This window comes from Trachypithecus francoisi, unplaced genomic scaffold, assembly GCF_009764315.1.
Source record: "Trachypithecus francoisi isolate TF-2019V2 unplaced genomic scaffold, Tfra_2.0 Lachesis_group20, whole genome shotgun sequence".
Classification (NCBI taxonomy): Eukaryota; Metazoa; Chordata; class Mammalia; order Primates; family Cercopithecidae; genus Trachypithecus; species Trachypithecus francoisi.
The window spans coordinates 52,372,234-52,388,435 of record NW_022681466.1 but is presented as its reverse complement, the minus strand read 5'-3'; the positions used below and the strand labels follow the sequence as shown (position 1 = coordinate 52,388,435).

The following is a 16,202-nucleotide window of genomic DNA, read 5'->3' as shown; positions in this document are numbered from 1 at the left end:
AAAAGTAATTGTGGTTTTGCCATTAAAAAAAGGCACAAACTGGCTGGGCGCGGTGGCTCACGCCTGTAATCCCAGCACTTTGGGAGGCTGAGGCGGGCGATTCACGAGGTCAGGAGATCAAGACCATCCTGGCTAACACAGTGAAACCCCGTCTCTACTAAAAATACAAAAAATTAGCCAGGGTGACTGTAGTCCCAGCTACTTAGGAGGCTGAGGCAGGAGAATGGTGTGAACCTGGGAGATGGAGCTTGCAGTGAGCGGAGATTGTGCCACTGCACTCCATCCTGGGTGACAGAGTGAGACTTCATCTAAAAAAAAAAAAAAAAAAGGCGGCCGGGCGCGGTGGCTCAAGCCTGTAATCCCAGCACTCTGGGAGGCCGAGACGGGCGAATCACAAGGTCAGGAGATCGAGACCATCCTGGCTCACCCGGTGAAACCCCGTCTCTACTAAAAAAATATAAAAAACTAGCCGGGCGAGGTGGTGGGCGCTTGTAGTCCCAGCTACTCGGGAGGCTGAGGCAGGAGAATGGCGTAAACCCGGGAGGCGGAGCTTGCAGTGAGCTGAGATCGGGCCACTGCGCTCCAGCCTGGGCGACAGAGCGAGACTCCGTCTCAAAAAAAAAAAAAAAAAAAAGGCAAAAGTAGCTATTAGTTTTGCATCACCCTAATATAATAATGAGTGTACCACTGCACTTCAGCCTGGGCAACAGAGTGAGACCTTTTCTCGAAAAAAAAAAAAATTAACATTGTTGAGTTCAGATGATTTTGCCAAATGTCCCTCAAGTTGAGTTTGGTTGTTTCCTAATGGTTACATTCAGGTTAAACCTTTTGGTGGCAATACTGTCTACATGAGTAATGTTGCATCCTCAGTCAGTCCATCAAATAAGAAGGACACAATGTCTGTGTCTCCGGTGTTGGTATAAATCTGATCACATGGTGAAGGTTGTGTCTGCCAGGGTTCTTCACTGTAAGGGTATGTTTTCCCCATTGATGATTCTTGCCTGAATGAGTTATTACTGTCGTCTTAGTCCATTCTTAGTCCAGAATACCACAGACTGCGTAATTTATAATGAAAACAAATACATTCTCACAGTTATGAAGGCTGGGAAGTCTGATATTAAGGTGCCAGCATCTGGCGAGTGCCTTCTTGCTGCATCATCCCATGGCAGAAAGTGAGAGGGTAAGAGAGGTGAGAGAATGAGCAAGCAAGAGAGGGCTGCACTTGCGTTTATAATAGACCCACTCTCAAGATAACGAGCCCATAGTGACATTAATTCATTCCTGAGGCCAGGGCCCTCATGACCTGATCGCCTCTTAAAGGTCACACCTCTCAGCACTGTTGCATTGGAGATTAAGTTTCTAACACATGAACTTCAGGGGACACATTCAAATCACAGCAACCACGGTGATTAGAAAATGGTAATTTTCAGGCCGGATGCAGTGGCTCATGCCTGTAATCCCAGCACTTTGGGAGGCCGAGGTGGGTGGATCACTTGAGGTCAGGAGTTCAAGACCATCCTGCCTAACATGGTGAGACCCTGTCTCTACTAAAAATACAAAAATTAGCTGAGCATGGTGGTGGGCACCTGAAATCCCAGCTACTCAGAAGGCTGAGGCAGGAGAATTGTTCCAGGAGGCAGAGGTTGCAGTGAGCCGAAATCACACCACTGCACTCCAGCCTGGGCAATAAAGCGAGACTGTGTCTCAAAACAAAACAAAACAAAACAAAAATTGGTAATTTTCTTTTTTTCCTCATTCCTTCCACATTTATCAGTTTGCATTCTTCTGTAAAGACAAGCTTTAGCTTCTCCTTGCCCTTCCTTATTTTATTAATGTCAGTATGGACTTACGGAATTTTATTTTCATTAAATGAGTTATAATCCATTCCTGTTATTTATTTACTTATTTTATTTTATTTTTTTAATTTTTTTGAGACAGAGTTACACGCTTGTCATCCAGGCTGGAGTGCAATGGCACGATCTCAGCTCACCGCAACCTCTGCCTCTGGGGTTCAAGAGATTCTTTGGCCTCAGCCTCCTGAGTAGCTGGCAGTACAGGTGCCTGCCACCACGCCCTGCTAAGTTTTGTATTTTTAGTAGAGACGGGGTTTCACTGTGTTGGCCAGGCTGGTCTCGGACTTCTGACCTCAGGCAATCCACCCGCCTTGGCCTCCCAAAGTGCTGGGATTACAGGTGTGAGCCACCGTGCCCGGCCCCTGTTATTTATTTTGATGCCCAAGTTCAGCCAGTGACAAAGGGCCTACAAGGCCACTTCTGTTTGAGTGTTCCCCTTGTTTTTGAGCACTTTCTTATATTTTGGCATAGAAAGGTATTCCAGGCTCACGTTATAGTTTCCAGTTTGAGTACTAGCCGTTTTCCAAAGAGCCTTGGTTCCTTTTAGTGGAGAATTGCATATAGAAACCAAGATTTGGGTAGATTTGCTCAGTGCTACTGGAGTATCATTTTTTCTGGGCCCTAGCAATAAACAGAGGTAGGAGGTTTTTTTCCTTAAAAAAAATAGTGAATTACAAGAACTCTTGCTTACAATAGAATGCCATCTAATTAATGAGAAGGAATGACTGAGTTAAGCAAATCACCATTTCACGACTGCCATAGTAAGAACTGATTCAGGCAAGAATCATCAGTAGGTGCTAAAACTCATAGGTGAGAGTTTGATGAAGAGTAAGATACTTACAGTCCCCAGACACGTACCACAAGATACCTACTAATTAAAATGGGAAAGTTATGATGGAGAAACCTGGCAGACACCACATCAACCAAGTGCCTTCTCATTCCTCCTCTCACTGGCAGCTTGTGTTTATGGTGGCTGATGCTTTTGACAGTTAATGTCACATCTGAGGCAGTGTTCCGTGACCCCAGCCATGGGAGGCCACTTTTGGGGCAGAGGACAGATTTTCCTGTTCTCTTTTGGTCTGGTTCCAGGCAGGAGCCCTTTGTCTCAGGGGCTGCTTATTTTATGGGAAGGAGATCAGAATCTGGAGCCCAGCAGCTTTGGGCTGTCTCTGTGTCCCATGTGATCCATGAAAACAGCGCATGAGAATCACCAGTCCCAAAGGGGAACTATGGGAGACCTGGTTCTAGCCCCTACCCTCACCTCAACTGGTTGAATCACTGGTGGATCACCTTGGATTGCCTCTTCTTGCCATAGGAAGCTGGTTGGGAGTGCTGCCACCTTTCTTGACCGCGACCTGCATTGCTCATCTGTTGTTCTTAGGTGACTGTGAAGGACAAATGGCATCTCTCCCAGCCACCTTCACATAAGGCAGGTGGGCTCAGCTCAGGCCCAGCCAGGTCCCCCACTGGAATTCAGACATGTCTGAACTTGGCTGGAGTAGACGAGAACCCCGCAGGAGCCAGAGCAGCCCAGGGCCAGGGCCTCCTGGGAAGACTCAGCCTAAAAGTAACCTCTGGTGACCAAACCTTGCTATCCAGTGGGCAGGCAGATGCTTTCCTTTCCTCAGACTCACGTCCTGGCTACAGCCATGACTGTCTGCAGAGACAAGGTGGTTTGCTGTCAGGACACAGATGGCAGAGAAGCCTGCTTCCTGTTCCTAGACCTGAACTTTGTATAAGTAAAATCAAATAGTATCTACTTTTTTTTTCTTTTCTTTTTTTTGTATAAGAATGATTTTATTTGTTCTTTAAATGTTTGGTAGAATTAATTAGCGAAGTCATCTGGGCCTAAAGTTTTCTTTGTGGGAAGGTTTAAAATGATGAGTTTTAGGCTGGGCGCGGTGGCTCACACCTGTAATGCCAGCACTTTGGGAGGCTGAGGCGGGGGGATCACCTGAGGTTAGGAGTTTAAGACCAGCCTGGCCAGCATGGTGAAACCCTGTCTCTACTAAAAATACAAAAAAATTAGCTAGGCGTGGTGGCAGGCACCTGTAATCCCAGCTACTCAGGAGGCTGAGGCAGGAGAATCGCTTGAACCTGGGAGGCGGAGGTTGCAGTGAGCTGAGATCATGACACTGCACTTTCATTCCAGTCTGGGCGAGAAGAGCAACACTCCGTCTCAAAAAAAAGAAAAAAAGAAAAAAAAGGTGAATTCTACTTTTTTAATTGTTATAGTGCTTTTTTTTTTTTTTTTTTTTTGAGACTGGAGTCTCACTCTGTCGCCCGGGCTGCAGTGCAGTGGCCGGATCTCAGCTCACTGCAAGCTCTGCCTCCTGGGTTTATGCCATTCTCCTGCCTTAGCCTCCCGAGTAGCTGGGACTACAGGCGCCCGCCACCTCGCCCGGCTAGTTTTTGTTTTTGTATTTTTTCACCGTGTTAGCCAGGATGGTCTCGATCTCCTGACCTCGTGATCCGCCCGTCTCGGCCTCCCAAAGTGCTGGGGTTACAGGCTTGAGCCACCGTGCCCAGCCTTATAGTGCTATTAAAATTTCTATTTATTTTTCTGTTCGTGAATATTTAAAAAAAAAAAAAACCTTTTATAGTTTGGTACCATAGGAAATCTGAAAAATGGATGAACATTAAAAAAAAAAATGTGGCCGGGAGCAGTGGCTCACGTCTGTAATCCCAGCACTTTGGGAGGCCAAGATGGGCGAATCACGAGGTCAGGAGATTGAGACCATCCTGGTTAACACGGTGAAACCCCGTCTCTACTAAAAATACAAAAGATTAGCTGGCATGGCGGCGGGTGCCTGTAGTCCCAGCTACTCAGGAGGCTGAGGCTGGAGAATGGCGGGAACCCAGGAGGCGGAGCTTGCAGTGAGCCAAGATGCACTCTAGCCTGGGCAACAGAGTGAGACTCCATCTCAAAAACAAACAAACAAACAGAAAAAGTTTTATAGTTTGGTCCCATGGGAGATCTGAAAAATGGGAGGCTGCTCAGAGGCTCGTCATAACAATATCCCCTCTTATATAGATAGCCTCTAGTGGTTTGTAAGCAGAAGCTGAAGCTAAAACCGTGTTCACGCACTTGATACTTTGCTTTATTTAGAACTCCCAAGTCCCAAAAGTGGGTGTTCCACACATTTCTTTGATTAAGAAGGTGGGGTTCTGTTCCCTTCTTTTTTTTTTTTTTTTTTTTGAGACGGAGTCTGGCTCTGTCGCCCAGGCTGGAGTGCAGTGGCCGGATCTCAGCTCACTGCAAGCTCCGCCTCCCGGGTTTATGCCATTCTCCTGCCTCAGCCTCCCGAGTAGCTGGGACTACAGGCGCCCGCCACCACGCCCGGCTAGTTTTTTGTATTTTTTTAGTAGAGACGGGGTTTCACTGTGTTAGCCAGGATGGTCTACGATCTCCTGACCTCGTGATCCGCCAGTCTCGGCCTCCCAAAGTGCTGGGATTACAGGCTTGAGCCACCGCGCCGGGCCTCTGTTCCCTTATTAAAAACTCAGGCTTTCTCTCACCATTTGCTTGCCAGGCAGTGTTAGGTGTTTTGGATACAGCTGTGAGTCTGTTCCATGGAGGAGCTCATCCTTCAGTGGAAAGAGACAGAAAATGCAGTCGTGTGGTAGGTACACGGAAGAGGTGCTCTGGGCGGTCATGAGCTGCCCTGAGAGCTCAGGGGCAGATAAGCTACTCTGCTTCCATGTGAACTTCTGTACTGTGAATTAATTCATGCGTGGCAGGTGAGCAGGGGAAGGATGTTGGTGTAATGGAGACACTGCTTTGGTTTACCTGTGATTTTGCCTAGGCAAAGGAGATGGAATAGGGAGAGGAGAATGACCGTCTTCAGCAGGAAAGGAAAAAGCCCTTTGACTGCTCTGCCGCAGTCAGCCTTGTGGGCTCCTGGGAACAAGAAAAAACAAGTGCCTGCAGCTGGCACTCCCGTAGAAAGCCACATCCTAGCCTGTTGGGGTCTTGGCCGTGGCAGGCTACACTGCCTCCAGGCCCCACTTAGTAACAGCCCCCTGGCTCAGAACTCCTTTCTCCTTTTTTTTTTTTTTTTTTGAGACGCAGTCTTGCTCTGTCGCCCAGGCTGGATGCAGTGGCGCGATCTCCGCTCACCGCAAGCTCCGCCTCCCAGGTTCACTCCATTCTCCTGCCTCAGCCTCCCGAGAAGCTGGGACTACAGGCGCCAGCCACCACGCCCGGCTAATTTTTTGTATTTTTAGTAGAGACGGGGTTTCATCGTGTTAGCCAGGATGGTCTCGATCTCCTGACCTCATGATCCGCCCGCCTCGGCTTAGAACTCCTTTTTCGTCTGCACTGTCTTGGCACCTGTCAGCCTTGCTCTAATTAAAGTTTGCCAGGCTTTCTATTTGACTCTTTTGGTGCAGTTTTAATACCCACGGTGGCAGCCTCTCGCCCCACTGAGCTGCCTGCCTGGGTGGCCCAAAAGATTTTGTTAGTGCTCTAGTGACAACGTTTTGTAGGTTTGAGTTGTCTGCTCTAGCCCATGTTTCACAGAAGTCCTGTTAATTATGTGCAATAAGATAACATGAGGTTTTCTAAGAATGCATATATTGCTTTATAGCAGAAATGTATGTATTTCAGAGGAATTTAAAACTTGTGAGCTAGACTATAAAGGGAAGAAACGTCCCTAAAACAAACAGGAAACACTTTTAAGAAGCGACAGTAGAACTCTGTGTGCATTTACTTAGCCATCTGCGTTTATAAAGTGCTTTGTACACATTCCGTCTTATGTTAAAAGCCTCAGCAGCAACTTGGAGGCGGGTTCTGGGGCCAGTGTTTCTGATGGGAAGCTCAGGCTTCATCCAGCCTGTGGCTGGACTGGCCAGGCTCAATGTCACTCCCCAGGTAGCTGCCCTTGATCTATACTAGGAGCACCTTGAGAACTAGGAATTGATTTCTAAGCCTGGTTTGAGCTGAGGGCCACAGAGCCAGAGCAGGAAGAGACCCTGCCCCAGAAATAGGCCAGCGCTTGTTATGCAGGCCTTGGCGGTTCCCCGTTTCCTTATGTAACCTCAGTGTTCACGCTGTTTCCTTTTGTTGATTCCCTCCATGTGACTGTTTTTCTATCAATCTCCTTAGCTAATGAACTCCTTATAAGACGAATGGATGGATCACAGCACAGCTTCGTACACAGTGGTGGGGCATAGTCATTTCCCGGAGTGTGGACTTTCCCAGAACCCCCGTTTTGTGTGGGTCTGCAAAGGCTGGGATTGTTTCTGCCTTGTTTAGAATAATAAAGCTGCCTGTGTTTCCTGTATTCACTTTTCAGTCGCCTGTTATCCACTCTCCTACACTTGGGGCGGCTGTCCTGCTTCCCTGGCCTCGCTGCAGTGCTCAGTGACCTCTGCAGCAGAGCAGTGACTGCCACGGGCTGGTGAACCGAAGGACGTGGCCCATGCTCTTCAGGAATGTTTTGGGAAGATGGACACGCGCATGCAGACCTGAGGGTGTTTGGAGTGCAGGGTGGGAGGCAGAGTCAGCAGCAAGGGGTGGGGCCGGGGAGGGAGAGAGGCCTGGGGAGAGGACAGAGGCCCAGCAGGAAGTGGGAAAGGAAAGGACATGGCAGGATGGCAGGCAGTTACCAGAGCCCTCCTGAGAGTCCCCAGGCGTTCCTTCCAGTGTCCTGCCCAGTGCAGGGACAACTGCTTGCCTTTTTTTTTTTTTTTTTTTTTTGAGATGGAGTCTTGCTCTGTCGCCCAGGCTGGAGTACCATGGTGCAATCTCAGTTCACTGCAACCCCTGCCTCCTGGGTTCAAGTAATTCTCCTGCTTCAGCCTCATGAGTAGCTGTGATCACAGGCATGCGCCAGCACACTCGACTAATTTTTGTATTTTTAGTGGAGACGGGGCTTCACCACGTTGGCCAGGCTGGTCTCGAACTCCTGACTTCAGGTGATCCACCTACCTCGGCGCCCCAAAGTGCTGGGATTACAGGCGTGAGCCAACACACCCGGCCAAAGGGACAGATTATTAAAGAAGATAAGAATGGGAGGAGGTGGAGGATGCAGGGTTCAGCGCACGTGGGGAAGGACACTTCCTCAGCTGTACCACTGCACTCCAGCCTGGGAGTGCAGAGCGAGATTCTGTCTCAAAAAAATATATTAAAAAAATGTTTTTAATGATACTACAAAGGACATAGATGAAGAGATACAGAAGGTGAGGTGTGAGGAGGAGCGCGGCGTTTCCATGCCCTCCTTGGGTGCACCACCCTTCAGGAACCTCCATGTGTTTGGCTGTCCTGAAGCTCTCCGTACCATTTCCTCGTAGCCCTTTTTTGGATTCTTCATCGGATAGACATGACTCAAGCATGGACAACCAGGTGGAAATGTGAGTGGATGAAAAGGGCATGATCTCAGACTGACAGGCTGAATGGGGAAACTCAGCAAAACCTATCTGTTCCGATGCTTCTTGGCCTGTGCGGCTTCTTCTAGGGGAGGGGCAGGACCCCTTCTGAAATGCGGGTCTTATGAGTCACAATCAAACAAGGTAGGTCAGAGAATTTCTTTATGGACAGCTCCAAGACAGAAAGACAGAGGAAGATATATTTTTAGTTATCATGGCCTGTCTGGGGAGAAGTAACAAGGGCTATGGGAGTTATGTGCCAGGAACTGCGGACCAAAGCCAACACAGCTGACCCTTGAACGGCACAGGTTTGAACTACGCAGGTCCACTTGTACTGGATTTTTTCAACCAAACGTGACTGAAAATGCAGTATTCCTGGGATGTGAAACCCACGTATACGGAGGGCTGCTAACTGCGGAACCTAAGTATGTGAGGACTTTGGCATACGTGGGGGTCCTGCAACCAACCCCGTGTGTACATACTTCGAGGTGACTGTACACACACACCGTAACATCGCAGAGAACACTCCGCTTCCTACAGAGGTTGTGCTGAGGGGTCTGGTTATGTCCTCCAGCATGCCTCTTTTTGCTGTCCTTGAGGACTGCCTCCCAGGAGGGTGGCAGAAACCCCTTCCTTCAAGTCTTCAAGCCGCTGACTTACGGCTGTGTGGTCAGGCGGAGGAGGGAGCTGGAATTTGTGAGATGAACATGGAAGAGCTGTAGATTGCTATGCAGGAAAACGGCCGTTTGGGGCGAAATTGGAATCAGATTAGATGAGGTCTGTGTCCTGACTGCAGTTTAGCAGCAGCAGGCACATGAGGTAGCCCTTCTGAGCCTTGTGGCTTCCACATCTGTAAACTGAAGATAGCAGCTCTCACCTTAGGAGGCGTAGTTTGATGAGATGTGAGAGGTCCACAGCCCAGATCTGCCCAAAGAGCAGGTGTGTAGGCGGTGGTAGCCATGCCAGCCGTCCGGACACCTGAGGGAGGGTCTGCAGGCATCTGTCAACAAAACTTGGGGTTTGGTCATGTGGTTCCTCCCCTACCTCAACTGATGACTTTCTCCATCCTTCTCTGAGGTAACAGCAGTTCTTGAAGGAGATTCTGGCCCATCTTCTCACGACTCAACTGTCCCACTCCGTGTACTGGTGCTGTTCTTGTCCTTCCTTCCACTACAGCTGAGGAAGTGTCCTTCCCCATGTGCCCTGGACCCTGCATCCTTCACCTCCTCCCATTCTTATCTCCTTTAATCATCTGTCCCTTTGGCCGGGCACAGTGGCTCACGCCTGTAATCCCAGCACTTTGGTAGGCTGAGGCGGGCAGATCACGAGGGTCAGGAGATAGAGACCATCCTGGCTAACACAGTGAAACACTGTCTCTACTAAAAATACAAAAAAAAAAAAAAAAAATTGCCAGGCGTAGTGGGGGGCGCCTGTAGTCCCAGCTACTCAGGAGGCTGAGGCAGGAGAATCGCTTGAACCCAGGAGGCGGAGGTTGCAGTGAGCCAAGACGCGCCATTGCACTGCAGCCCTGGCGACAGTGCAAGACTCCATCTCAAAAAATAATAATAATTAAAAATAAAATAAAATAATGATAATAATCTGTCCCTTTTTCCTGCATCTTCACTACTGATCATTTTCAGCAGTACGAGCACATCCACCATTCTCTTGATCTTTATCCCACTCTTCCTTTAATCCTCTCTTTCAGGAAATGCAAACGCATAAGGGGAAAACCCTAAGGAATCATCCTCCAGTCTTCATCTTCCTGCACCCATCGATCTTCAAGACCTGTTGGTTTTGCCTCCATAGCGTATATCCATTTCCATCATCTTTGCCGTCACCCTGGCCCAAGCCGACGTTTTCTCGAGTCAACTACTGAAATAGTTTCCTAGCTGATCTCTCTGCTTTTCTTCTGGCTCCCCTAAAATTCAGTCTCCGTACTCTGGCCAGGTGACCTTTTTACAACATAAATCAGTACCATCCCCTACTTAAGGCTTCCATGGCTCCTGGTGCCTATGAACTGGCCCCTGCCTCATCTTGGGCTCATTTTCCTGCATGAAAGCCTTATTAGTGCATGCTGTTCTCTCTGCCTGGAATGTTCTGCTTTTCAAATTTCTCACTCCTCAATCTTTAGCTTTCTGCCTGAAAGGCCTTCCTAACATCCTGTATCCAAGGCCTCCATTTTTCTCTTATCAGTGCATCCAATTCTTTTTGGTATGGCGGAACCCATCCCAATTCATAGTTTCAGATTTATATGTTTACTTATTTTATGTCTTTCCCATTAGCTTATGTTCCACGAGGGCAGTGATTGTGTTTGCAGTGCCTGGCAGAATGTGTGGTACAAACGAAAAACTCTTCGAATGAACTAATGAACCAACAGGGAAGAGAGAGGTGGTGATGGAGGTTCACAGAGAAGGCAGTGACCAGCTGCCCCACTGATTGAATTAGCTGCTTTTCCTTATCCAAGACAAGGCATGACAGTTTTGCACATGTGTAGGATCCAGCAGTTATGAGAAGTTCAGATGGGGTGGATTCCAGTTGTTGTTCTGAACGCTCGTGGGAAGCCACTCCCATGAATGAGCCTCTATGTACAGGGTACGCCAAATATAATATTGCTTTGGAAAAAAAAAGAGGCAGCATGACATAGTGCAAGGAACACAGGCCTGTGAGTACTGATTTAGCTTCTGGTCTTTGGTTTGTGTATTAGCTTTGTTTTTCTTTTCTTTGTTTTCTTTTCTTAGTTGTGAAATAAGAGAGATTGGACTAGAAAGATAAAAGTCCTCTCTAGTTTGGCTGCATTAACAGAGTACCTCACAGTGTTATCAGCAATCAAAACATTTAATTATCTTTTGAAACCAGAATACAGAGCCATGATGGTTCTAGGGTTAGTCAGGTGGTTCAAAGGTGTCATCAAGGATCCAAGCTCTATTGTTGTCTTCTGCTTTGCCATCAGCTTTGTCTCCAGGCTTGTCCCTCGTGGTCACAGTGTGGCTGCTGCGGCTCTAGGCATCACACCCTTCCACAAGAGCATCAAAAGCAGAAAAGGATGGGCATGGGGCAGAGCCCTCCTCGTGGGTCCCACTCTCTTCATCAGGAAGTAAAATCTTTCCTGGAGGTCCCCTAGCAGATGTCCTTGTATGTCTCATTGGCCAGAACCACTTCATGGATCCGCTAGACCAATCGTGAGAATGGAAGTGCCATCATTTCCTTATCCCAGATATAAGTTCATCCCCCAGAGCTGATCTGTTACCCGCTGTACTCGATACAGCTTAGTCCTGTGAACAAAAGAGGAGTAAGGGCAGGTTGCTGCATGGGCTGCCTCATGGACCTGAAGTTCTGTGCTTCTTAGTGCTCCGCCTTTGGGAGGCTTCCTTGTTATGCTGCAGGGACTAATTGTGTTGTTCACACCTCCAGTGAGGCAATGGCAAAGAACAACTTTTTTCAAGGAAGAAATTTACATTCCTGAATGAGGTGGGAAACAGATGGATTCACTGGCCAAGACAATTTCAGTGAAAAAACTGAGCCCAGCAGGTCCTCTGTAGTACAGGGGCCCATGATTGAGCTGCCTGTTGCTAAGAGGGAGTAGAAAAGATTAGAGATCATTGTAAATTATGAGGCAAGACCTCAATTAACTTCCTCAGCAAACTACTGGTTCTTCTGCCTGTCCAGGCTGCAACTTCAAGTATTCCTAGTAAGTGGAGTCTTTCTTTAAAGCTGCTTAATAAAGTCAGATAATAAATGATGAATGTATTTGTAATGGCCATTTTTTTTTTTTTTTTTGAGATGGAGTCTCACTCTGTCGCCCAGGTTGGAGTGCAATGTTGCGATCTCGGCTCACCGCATCCTCTGCCTCCCAGGTTCAGGCAATTCTCCTGCCTCAGCCACCTGAGTAGCTGGGATTACAGGTGCCCACCACCATGCCTAGCTAATTTTTGTATTTTTAGGAGAGACGTGGTTTCACCATGTTGGCCAGGCTGGTCTCAAATGCCTGACCTCAAGTGATGCACCCACCTCGGCCTCCTGAAGTACTGGGATTACAGGCATGAGCCACCATGCCTGGCCTGTAATGGCCATATTAAGAACATACTATGTGCCAGGCACTGTGCTAGGTCCTCAGGATACCAATACAAAGGGACAAGGTCCTAGTCCTTAAGAGGTTGACATTCTAGTTGAAGGATACCACAGGTATCAGATAAGCCAGCTCTATGACAAGTGAGTTATGGGGCAGGAGAATGGGAGTGGTCACCTCTACCTAAGAGGTGACCAAGAAAGGAAGTGACCTTGTAAGAGCAACACATGCTTTGTCTGATGTTGAGAATAGCATGAGCCAGAGGGAGCCATTGGTCAACAATGGCAGACACTGGACGTGTGGAGCTGAGGCTGGAGGGCTCTGCGGCCATGCTGGGAAGTGTACGTCTTACACTGCAGGTAAAGGAAATAAATAGGCAAGTCTTCAGGTAATGTCAGTCAAACTATTTCCCAGTTTTTTCCCAGAGATTACAGAGGATTTTTATTTCATTTACTTAATACATTACATTATGTTCATTTATACATTACATATGTATTATGGACCAGTTGTTAATAACAAAATTTAAACCTTTGCTATAAACTATGGATAGACTAGTTTATAGCAAAATATCTAAAAAGTATTTTAGGTATATTGCCCTTATAAGGTCACTTCCTTTCTTGGTCACCTGTTAGGCAGAGGTGGCTGCTCTCATTCTCACTTGTCATAGAGCCTGCTTATCTGATACATGTCATATCCCTCAACTGGATACTGGTCAACCTCTTAAGGACTAGGACCTTGTCCCTTTGTACTGGTATCCCCAACAGTGGTTTCTAGCATCTTTTTGTTGTTTGTTTTTTTGAGACTAGGTCTTGCTGTGTTACTCAGGCTGGAGTGCAGTGGCACAATCACAGCTCACTGCACCCTCAACCTCCTGGGCACAAGTGATCCTGACTCTCCCACTTCATTCTCCCGAGTAGCTGGAACCACAGATATACACCACCCTGCCTGGCTAAGTTTTGTATTTTTTTGTAGAGATGGAGTTTCACCATGTTGCCCAGGCTGGTCTCAAACTCCTGATCTAATGGCTTAAAGAGGACCAAAAATTTTTAATATTTGCTATTTCCCAAATATTTCTCAGTAGACAGGGGCATTGCCAGACTCTTGTTTTCCAGCAGTCTGCAGAGGTATTCAGAAATGATTCTGCCCATAGTCCTAGGTAAATCTCTTGTGGTGTTTGTGGGAAGCAGAAAGATCCTTGCTTGGAGCCACAGGTGGTGCTCACTCCAGTGCTTACTGCCTCAGGCCTTTGTTCAAGTGTCACCTTATCCATGATGTTGGCCTCTTTAAAACTGCAGCCCTGCCCATCCTGATCTTTCTTATTGTTTTTTCATTTTTCATACCACACACATCTCCATACTGTTTACTAACTTGTATTTGTTTATTATTATGTTTACCCCCACTAGACTCGAGTCTTAAAATTTAGTAGGAATCTCTGTGTGCTCTGTTCACTGGTGTATCTCAAGCACCTAGAACAGGGTTCCTCAACCCCTGGGCCACAGACTAGTACTGGTCTGTGGCCTGTTAGGAACTGGGCCACACGGCAGAAGGTGAGCAGGCAGGCAAGCATTACCGCCTGAGCTCTGCCTCCTGTCAGATCGGCAGCATTCGATTCTCACAGAGCTGAACCCTATTGTGAACTGGGCATGCAGGGGATCTAGGTTGTGTGCTCCTTATGAGAATCTAATGCATCACCCCCACCCCTGGTCTGTGGAAACACTGTCTTCCATGAAACTGGTCCCCGGTGCCAGAAAGGTTGGGGACTGCTGACCTAGAACAATACCTTATGGAAGACCTAGACTCAGAGGGTGGTACCTGGGTAATTAGGAAGTATAGAAAGTCGATCGGTTCTTGGAAGCTGTGACTTGAAGCAAAATGGTGCACTGTATAACAAAGCCAGTTTTACCACAGTTCATACTGTCAAAAGAAAAACTTCGGCTGAATTCAATTTAAAAGAGCTTAATTGAGCAAAGAATGATTCACAAATTGTGCAGCCTGCTGAGCCAGAGTAGGCTCAGAGACTCCAGTGCAGTCATGTGGTGGAAGATAATTGATGGACAGGAAAAAGAAAGCGATGGACAGAAAAAGGAAAAGTGACGTACAGAAAATGGAAGTGAGGTACAGAAACAGCTGGATTGGTTATAGCTCGGCATTTACCCTATTTGAACACAGTTCGAACAGTTGGCCAAATCTGATTGGTCAAAAATTGGGGACTGGCATGAGTGCAGGCTAGTCTGTTTACACCCCCACTTGTTAAGAGTCCACGATGTACAGAGAAACCTTTAGGCTGAATTTAAAATATGTAAGGAGGCAGCTTTAGGCCAAACTTAACAACACAAACAAGAGTTAACTTCCTGTGACATATACTTTAGGTCACAGTTTGCGAGAACCTACTGAGGACGTTAAGTGAGGACTTACAGTACCCCCTTAAGGTTTCTCCACCTCTTGTCATTGGCCATCCTCTGTCACTAAACAGAAAGGAGTTACTAAGTCAAGAATGAAGATCTCATTGAGTTTGCTAGAGCAAAGCTGCTCATCCCTGCTTGCATGTCTTTGGTGTTGAGGGTAAAAGGCCATAGTGCCCTGGAAGGTGAACTTCAGAGGTTGTTAAAGGGTCATGGAAATAAAGAGGAGGTGGGGTCTTGGATTGTGGTTGCAGAGCACTATAAACTGACCATAACCAGATGGTGTTCTTTTAAACAGGTATAAAAGTTTGGTCACTGGGACCCGAGCAAGAGGGGTCATTGCTGTCCTCTGGGTCCTTGCCTTTGGCATCGGATTGACTCCATTCCTGGGGTGGAACAGTAAAGACAGTGCCACCAACTGCACAGAACCCTGGGATGGAACCACAAATGAAAGCTGCTGCCTCGTGAAGTGTCTCTTTGAGAATGTGGTCCCCATGAGCTACATGGTGTATTTCAATTTCTTTGGGTGTGTTCTGCCCCCACTGCTTATAATGCTGGTGATCTACATCAAGATCTTCATGGTGGCCTGCAGGCAGCTTCAGCGCACTGAGCTGATGGACCACTCGAGGACTACCCTCCAGCGGGAGATCCATGCAGCCAAGTCACTAGCCATGATTGTGGGGATTTTTGCCCTGTGCTGGCTACCAGTGCATGCTGTTAACTGTGTCACTCTTTTCCAGCCTGCTCAGGGTAAAAATAAGCCCAAGTGGGCAATGAACATGGCCATTCTTCTGTCACATGCCAATTCAGTTGTCAATCCCATTGTCTATGCTTACCGGAACCAAGACTTCCGCTCTACTTTTCGCAAAATTATCTCCAGGTATCTTCTCTGCCAAGCAGATGTCAAGAGTGGGAATGGTCAGGCTGGGGTACAGCCTGCTCTTGGTGTGGGCCTATGACGTAGGCTCTCACCTCTTCCAGGAGAAGATACAAATCCACAGGAAACAAAGAGGACACGGCTGGCTTATTCTCATTGTGAAAGATAGCTGCACCTCACAAGGACACGGACTGCCTTTCTTGAGCACTTCTCTGGCGCCACCACGTATCTAGCTAATACGTATGTGTCACTAGTAGGCTCCAAGGGTTGACAAATATATTTATGATCTATTCAGCTGCTTTTACTGTGTGGATGATGCTGACAGCTTGAATGGATTCTAAGAGACTCTTTTGTTTTTAAAAGTCTGCCTTGTTTATGGTAGAAAATTACTGAAACTACTTTACTGTGAAACACTGTGAACTATTATAATGCAAGTATTTTTTAACTTAGAGGCAATGGAAAAATAAAAGTTGGCCGTACTAAAAATGTATACTTGTTCCTAGGAAGGTGATCTCAAAAATTAAAAGTATAATTATTCAGCTGGGTACGGTGGCTCACACCTGTAATCCCAGCACTTTGGGAGGCCAAGGCGGGCAGATCATGAGGTCAGGAGTTCAAAACCAGCCTGTCCAATA

The 16,202-nt window shown here is 47.3% G+C and overlaps 1 protein-coding gene across 1 annotated transcript in view; it reads left to right on the top strand.

The window, feature by feature from the left end:
• Positions 1-16,057, top strand: part of ADORA2B (adenosine A2b receptor) — a 31,852-nt gene extending 15,795 nt beyond the window's left edge. Inside the window, exon 2 of the mRNA XM_033181785.1 lies at positions 14,989-16,057. Within this exon, the coding sequence (XP_033037676.1) occupies positions 14,989-15,649 (661 nt within the window). The 3' untranslated portion in view covers positions 15,650-16,057. The remainder of the gene's footprint in view (positions 1-14,988) is intronic.
• Positions 16,058-16,202: the final 145 nt, after the last annotated feature.